The sequence below is a fragment of the Pecten maximus genome, chromosome 7 (assembly GCF_902652985.1).
Source record: "Pecten maximus chromosome 7, xPecMax1.1, whole genome shotgun sequence".
Taxonomy (NCBI): Eukaryota; Metazoa; Mollusca; class Bivalvia; order Pectinida; family Pectinidae; genus Pecten; species Pecten maximus.
Window position 1 is genome coordinate 43958146 of NC_047021.1, and position 7967 is coordinate 43966112.

A 7967-nucleotide genomic window follows, 5' to 3' on the forward strand; every position below is an offset into this window, starting at 1 on the left:
CTACGGAAGATAAGGAAGAACGGACCACGGATGAACTTGTAAGATGGACTATGGAAGATAAGGAAGGACGGACCACGGAAGAAATTGTAAGATGGACTATGGAAGATAAGGAAGGACGGACCACAGAAGAGAGTGTGTAGGGAGGACCACGGTGGCGATGGAGGGTAGGACGGACAACGGAGGGGAAGGAGAGTAGGACAGGCCGCAGAGGAGAGGATAGGACGGATTACTGAGGAACGGATGAGATTCACCACGGTGGAGATGGTAGGACAGATCACAGATGAGAGAGTAGGAAGGACCACGGATGAGAGGGCAGGACGGAACACGGATGAATGAGTAGAAGGGATCAAGGAAGAAAGTGCAAGATGGACTACGACAGATAGGGAAAGACGGACCACGGAAAATTGTAGGATGGACCACGGATGAGTTAGTATGACGGACCAATCAAGAGAGTGTAGGACGGACCATGGAAGAAATTGTAAGATGGACTATGGAAGATAAGGAAGGACGGACCACAGAAGAGAGTGTGTAGGGAGGACCACGGTGGCGATGGAGAGGATAGGACGGATTACTGAGGAACGGATGAGATAGACCACGGTGGACATGGTAGGACAAATCACGGATGAGAGGGTAGGACGGAACACGGATGAATGAGTAGAAGGGATCAAGGAAGAAAGTGCAAGATGGACTACGACAGATAGGGAAAGGCGGACCACAGAAATTGTAGGATGGACCACGGAGACGAGGATAGGATAGATTACGGAGAGGTGGACCAAGGAGGAGAGGGTAGGGCGGACCACGGCAGAGAGCAAAGGACGGACCACGGAAAATGGTAGGATTGACCACGGAGACGAGGATAGGATGGATTACGGAGAGGTGGACCAAGGAGAAGAGGGTAGGGCGGACCACGGCAGAGAGCAAAGGACGGACCAAGGAAGAGAATGTAAAACGGACCAAGGAAGACGATGTAGGTCGGACTACGGAGAAGAGGGAAGACGGACCACGGAAGAGAGCGAATGACGGACCACGGAAAATTGTAGGATGGACAACGGAGACGAGGATAGGATGGATTACGGACAGGGGGACCAAGGAGGAGAGGGTAGGACGGACCACGAAGGAAGAGTAGGACGGACCACGGAAGAAAGGGTAGGACGGAACACGGATGAATGAGTAGAATGGATCAAGGAAGAAAGTGCAAGATGGACTACGATAGATAGGGAAAGGCGGACCACGGAAAATTGTAGAATGGACCACGGATGAGTTATTATGACGGACCAATCAAGAGAGTGTAGGACGGACCACGGAAGAAATTGTAAGATGGACTATGGAAGATAAGGAAGGACGGACCACAGAAGAAATTGTAAGATGGACTATGGAAGATAAGGAAGGACGGACCACGGAAGAAATTGTAAGATGGACTATGGAAGATAAGGAAGGACGGACCATGGAAGAAATTGTAGAGGACTATGGAAGATAGGAAGGACGGACCACGGATGACTGTAAGATGGACTATGGAAGATAAGGAAGGACGGACCACGGATGAACTTGTAAGATGGACTATGGAAGATAAGGAAGGACGGACCACGGATGAACTTGTAAGATGGACTATGGAAGATAAGGAAGGACGGACCACGGATGAAACTTGTAAGATGGACTATGGAAGATAAGGAAGGACGGACCACGGAAGAAATTGTAAGATGGACTATGGAAGATAAGGAAGGACGGACCATGGAAGAAATTGTAAGATGGACTATGGAAGATAAGGAAGGACGGACCACGGATGAACTTGTAAGATGGACTATGGAAGATAAGGAAGGACGGACCACGGATGAACTTGTAAGATGGACTATGGAAGATAAGGAAGGACGGACCACGGATGAACTTGTAAGATGGACTATGGAAGATAAGGAAGGACGGACCACAGTAGAGAGTGTGTAGGGAGGACCACGGTGGCGATGGAGGGTAGGACGGACAACGGAGGCGAAGGAGAGTAGGACAGGCCGCAGAGGAGAGGATAGGACGGATTACTGAGGAACGGATGAGATAGACCACGGTGGAGATGGTAGGACAGATCACGGATGAGATAGTAGGAAGGACCACGGATGAGAGGGTAGGACAGACCACGGATGAGAGAGTAGAGTGGGCCACGGATTAGGACGGACTACGGAGGAGAGTGTAGGACGGACCACGGAAGATAAGGAAGGACGGACCACGGAAGAGAGTGTAGGGCGGAACAAAGGAGATTTAGATGGACCATAGAGGAGAGGTTAGGACTGACCACGGATGAGAGAGTAGGATTGACCACGGATTAGAGAAGAGGACGGACTACAGAGGAGAGGGTAGGACGGACCAGGGAAGAGAGTGTGAGACAGACCACGAAGGAGAGGGTATTTGAGTAGTTAATTATTCAATAAAAAGTTCACTGCTTCGAAGCTCGATTTCGTTGTTTGGAGGGAACATTAACTTACCAGCTGAAAAAAGGGGGGAAAGCCACATCCTGAATAACTCCGCGATGTTGTAAACAAAGTTATTTAAACGAGAGTAAAATATAGACAAAAAGATGCGTTTGCACGGAGACTCCTGGAAAAGTAAGAGGATAATAAGACCAGGTGTTCCTGGCTAGTCAGCGCCTTCTGCTTCATCGATGATATCCGCCATATATATCTAGGCCCAATCTAAAATGAGAGATAGGTTGGTGACAACGGAACCTTTAGACAAGCCGACAACTATGAAAAACGTCTGACTTCATATTGCATTAAGAAATAGAACATTTCCAAATGAGATGATGATGATGACCAAAAAGCTCCATAAATCTGCTTCGTTCGAAACCGTGTGGTGTTAATTTCTCATTAGCCGACATCTGTCATGGAAATCGTGATAATGATTCAAGCCATTGAATAGCGAATTAACTGGGACATGTAAACAGAGGTAAAGGAAACAGGGATGTTACTATCCAGAAATGGAAAGTTAACAATCGGGAAATTGAAATCATCACGTTTGGTATATGTTGGTTACATGGTAAGTAAAGATAGAGGTGAGCGGGTGATGTTGAAGAGTCTTTAGTGTCTTTTACTTCAAGTTCTACAAGGTATATCAGATCGACATGATAAACAAAAGGTTTTGTATGTATCTATAGATAACACATCGTCACTATACCTATAGGTGAAATTGAAGTACAACTGTACTTGAAAAGATTTCTTTATAAATAACCTCGTACGAATAAAGACAGGTCAGCCGACAGAGGAGCACCGTTTTCCCCTTAGATTTAGATCTAGCCTCCAAAGTCAACAATGGAGAATGGGGGTGTAATGAGTAAAACAAAAATCAAACATTTTGATGGATGAGAATTTCATTCGGAATGGATATGCAAGATTAATCCAAAGATCCTGGGAAATTTTCGAAATCCATAAACGGTATTCCAGTTGGACTGCAGCGAATTAATTGGAGACAGACTTTATAAATTGAACAACTACTCGAGCCAGCGATAACATGTTGCTTATATTGGTTCTAATGAAGTTAAGTAATCCAATTTAAACGAGGCGTGTCACATCCTTCGCTATTAGTAAGTTTGAAAGATTTCAATACTGAAAAATGACTGGACAATGAAAAGGGACATTGTTTGGGTATGGTTAACCTGGTTGTCAAGCAACCCCAGTTCATTTTACGGAAGAGGACTAAATTATAAGATGTCTTAACCGCAGGCACAGTCACCAACCTGTCATGTAAATCTTTTATTGTGGTTTTGTAATGACATTAAGTGTCTCGAGTACATGGTAATGTGGTAATACAATATTAATCATGTAGTTATTTCAACATGATTACCTGATATTTTGAGAATACGAAGACATTTCTCGCTCGAGTTCTAAGGCTTGATTACGTTCTGTTTACAGAAATCAATTTCATGTTGATCAACGTTTGAAGTCTAATGACTCGAGTGCTTAACGTATTAAATTGCTTGTCGGAGAAGAGATCATTCTGGATAAAACAAAATCGATATCGGAATTAAAAACCCATGGAAACACTCATCCTCCGAAAACACCCATCCTCCGAAAACACTCATCCCCCGGAAAAACTAATCCCCGAGAAACACTCTTCCCATGGAAACACTCATCCCAGGGAAACACTCATCCCCCGGAAACACTCATCTCACGGAAACACCCATTTCAAGGAAACATTAATCCCATGGAACACTCATCCTCCGAAAACACTCATCCCAAGGAAACACTCATCCCAAGGACATACTCATCCCACGGAAACACTCATCCCCCGGAAACACTCTTCCCACGGAAACACTCATCCCCGGGGAACATTCATACCACGGAACCACTCATCCCAGGGAAACACTCATCCCCCGGAAACACTCATCCCAAGGACATACTCATCCCACGGAAACACTCATCCCCCGGAAAAACTAATCCCCGGGAAACACTCATCCCCGGGGAACATTCATACCACGGAACCACTCATCCCAGGGAAACACTCATCCCCCGGAAACACTCTTCCCACGGAAACACTCATCCCAAGGACATACTCATCCCACGGAAACACTCATCCCCCGGAAAAACTAATCCCCGGGAAACACTCATCCCCGGGGAACATTCATACCACGGAACCACTCATCCCAGGGAAACACTCATCCCAGGGGAACACTCATCCCCCGGAAACACTCATCCCAAGGACATACTCATCCCACGGAAACACTCATCCCCCGGAAAAACTAATCCCCGGGAAACACTCATCCTCGGGGAACATTCATACCACGGAACCACTCATCCCATGGAAACACTCATCCCAAGGAAGCACTGATCCCACGAAAACACTCATCCCCCGGAAACACTCATCCCCCCGAAAACACTCATCTCACGAAAACATCTCAAGGAAACACTTATCCAAATGAAGCACTCATTCTCTGGAAGCACTCATCCCAAGGAAGCACTCATCCCCCGAAAACACTCATCCCCCGAAAACACTCATCCCCCGAAAACACTCATCCCAAGAAAACACTCATCCCATGAAAACACTCACTCACGGCCCCTGACCCCTTGGAACCATAAAATCGTGATGATCAAAACCAAAACTCCGGATGGGGAATAAAAAGCTATTTAAACTGCTATTACACGAATGCAGCCAATCTTCTAAGCAAATTAGACGAACTAAAAGCAAGAATACAGGATAAAGATATAGATGTGATAGGAATAACTGAAATATATGCAAAAAAACTGTAAAGCAGAACTTATATACCAGGATTGACCCCAACACGTGCACCAGGTGACAGTCGATTATATAAACGCATCACCTTTCAACTCCGTATGTAAATGAGGAATCTGGACAGGCTGAGGGAACAGTTTGTAAAATGGCGTCCCGAAGAAGAAATTCGGCGATGTTTTCACGGATTATTGTGTTTTGAGTGAAAAAAAAAGACCAACTGTAGATATCTGTCGAGTAAAGCAGAACTCAATATACCGTGATATGAATTGTTTGTTAATGTAACGGATGCCAACCGTTATCGCATTGTAGGTATATATATCAAGGGAAGTCATAAACCTGTCGAAGTAACCAATGCAAATCATTTTAAAGGGAGTATCGGGATCAAAATAAATTCCCCGGGAAATGGTCAAGCCCTGATTGGTTGTATATACAGAAGCCGGAACTCAGAAAAGGAGAACAATGGAGTGATGTACAAAATAATCAAGTTTATGTCAGCGGATAATCATTTCACTCGCTCCTAATATTCGGAGACTTCAGTTTTCCTAAAATTGACTGGAAAACCTGGCTTACAAAGGGAGACACCAAGGGTGAAAGCTTTATAGAACTTTTAAGAGAAAGCTACCTATACCGACATGTTACAAACAACACACGTCTACGACCAGGAAATTATTTAATACCCTGGACCCAACCGGAACTCCTCGGCTGTGTGATGTTGCGCAGTTACATCCGAGGAGTTCCGAGTGCCCTGGACCTGCTCCTAAGCAATGAAGAGGATATGGTATGCGACATTGATTATGAATGTCCCGTCGGAAAAAGTGAACATATGCTGTTTTCTTAGTATATACTTCAGAAATAGATGAGAAAAAAAAAAAAAACAACAACAACAACAACCAACAAAACAAATCAAAAGTCAGATCCGGATATAATTACCAAAAAGGAAACTTAAACGGCATGGAACAGGCCCTTCAGAAAGTAAACTGGAATATATTGTCAGAGCTTGATATTGAGGAGGCATACACGACTTTTTCGGAAATATTTAAATCAGCAGTCGACAAATTCATATCGAGGAAAAGAAACACCCATAACAAGACCAGAAACTTGGCATTGAATGAAGATGCTACAAGGAAAATCAACAAGATGCAACGTTAAGAAATCAAGCTAAACGGGGACTGAGGAAAGCAAGAAAAGACATGGAAAAGGATATAGTGAGCAGCGTTAAGCACCAACCAAAGCGCTTTTGGAAATATATTAATGAAAAAAGGAAAGTGAGATCAGGAATCTCAGATTTAAAAGGTCTAAATGGTGACATAACACAAATTGCTTCAAGTGACGCAGATAAGGCAGATGTTCTGGTCAATTTCTTTACAAGCGTCTTCACCAAAGCACCACCAGGCGAAATACCAAACTTCGAGCAGAGGACAGTTAGCCAACCATTCCAGGATACATCTTGCACGGAAGAAAATATTATGAAGCTTTCATTAAAATTGAATAGTAACAAATCATGCGGGCCAGACGAAATGCACCCAAAAGCATTAGAGGAACTAAGAGATGTTTTGAAAAAGCCACTATCAATAATATTTAGTAAATCTCTGGTGACAGGAAAATTGCCACAATCTTGGAAGGACGCAAATATCAAAGCCATCTACAAAAAAAAAGGTCCTAAGACCGACCCAGGAAATTACCGCCTAGTCAATCTCACAAATAGCATAGCTAAATCAATGGAAAAACTAATTCGAGACAGTATTGTACAACATATGCAAAGAAATTTACTTATTCAGTAACACTCAATTTGGGTTCCCACCGGGAAGATCTACAACACTCTAAATATTAACAGTTCTGGACGAATGGACACAGATGTCGGATACAGGAGGAGATAAAGATGTAATTTACATAGACTTTATCAAGGCTTTTGACAAGGCATCCCCACCATCGCCTCATACACAAATTGTACAAATATAGAATCAGTCATAAAACTGTAAAATGCATAGAACATTTTGTTAGCAATAGACACCAAACAGTTGTTTTTAATGGAGCCACATCGAAATCCTACGATGTGCTCAGCGCAATTCCTCAAGGATTTCATCACGAAATTATACCGCAAAATCAAAAATGATAACGATGTACGAGCTCTACAATCGGATTTAGATCAACTTCAGAAGAGGTTGAATGATCGGTTATTGAAATTCCATTCCAACAAAGGTACTCCACATTAAATTATCTGGCCATCATGAATATAAATTAAAAGGACAAAACGGAGAACAAATCACATTAGAACATATTTTATTGGAAAAGGATTTTGCGCATATCAGTAGATGATAAATTGGACTTCCGAACGAACGCATATGCAAACGCTATTAATAAAGCAAATTCGGTACTGGGCAACATCAGAAGAACTTTTATGTACATTGATGAATGCATGTTACAACAACTGTTCAAAGGATTAGTCAGACCACATTGCGGTGTGTACATGGAATCATACAAACAGAAGAATATCAACATGATAGAAAATGTGCAACGAAGAGCCACGGAAGTCGTCCAAGGGCTGAAAGAACCATCCAACAGAGAGTGTTTTCAAAAGTTAAATATCCTTGCACTGAAGTAAAGGAAGATGCGAGGTGACTTGATTACCATTTTTAAGCAATTAATAAGTTTTTGATAACAAAGTAACCTCATACTTATTTTCTTTGACATCAAACCAGGGGCCATAATTTTAAGATGTATAAAAACCGCTGTAATACAGAACTGAGAATAACTTTTGT

The 7967-nt window shown here is 43.1% G+C and overlaps 2 protein-coding genes across 2 annotated transcripts; both read left to right on the plus strand.

Annotated features, from left to right (window-relative positions):
* The first annotated feature begins 4012 nt into the window (after positions 1–4012).
* Positions 4013–4897, plus strand: LOC117331240 (splicing factor 3A subunit 2-like). The gene has a single exon (XM_033889840.1). It carries the CDS (start codon positions 4013–4015, stop codon positions 4895–4897), a length of 885 nt encoding a protein of 294 aa, XP_033745731.1.
* A 1501-nt stretch (positions 4898–6398) lies between these two features.
* Positions 6399–6989, plus strand: LOC117331241. The gene has a single exon (XM_033889841.1). The coding sequence runs from the start codon at positions 6399–6401 to the stop codon at positions 6987–6989; it is 591 nt and encodes a 196-aa protein (XP_033745732.1).
* The last annotated feature ends 978 nt before the right edge of the window (positions 6990–7967 follow it).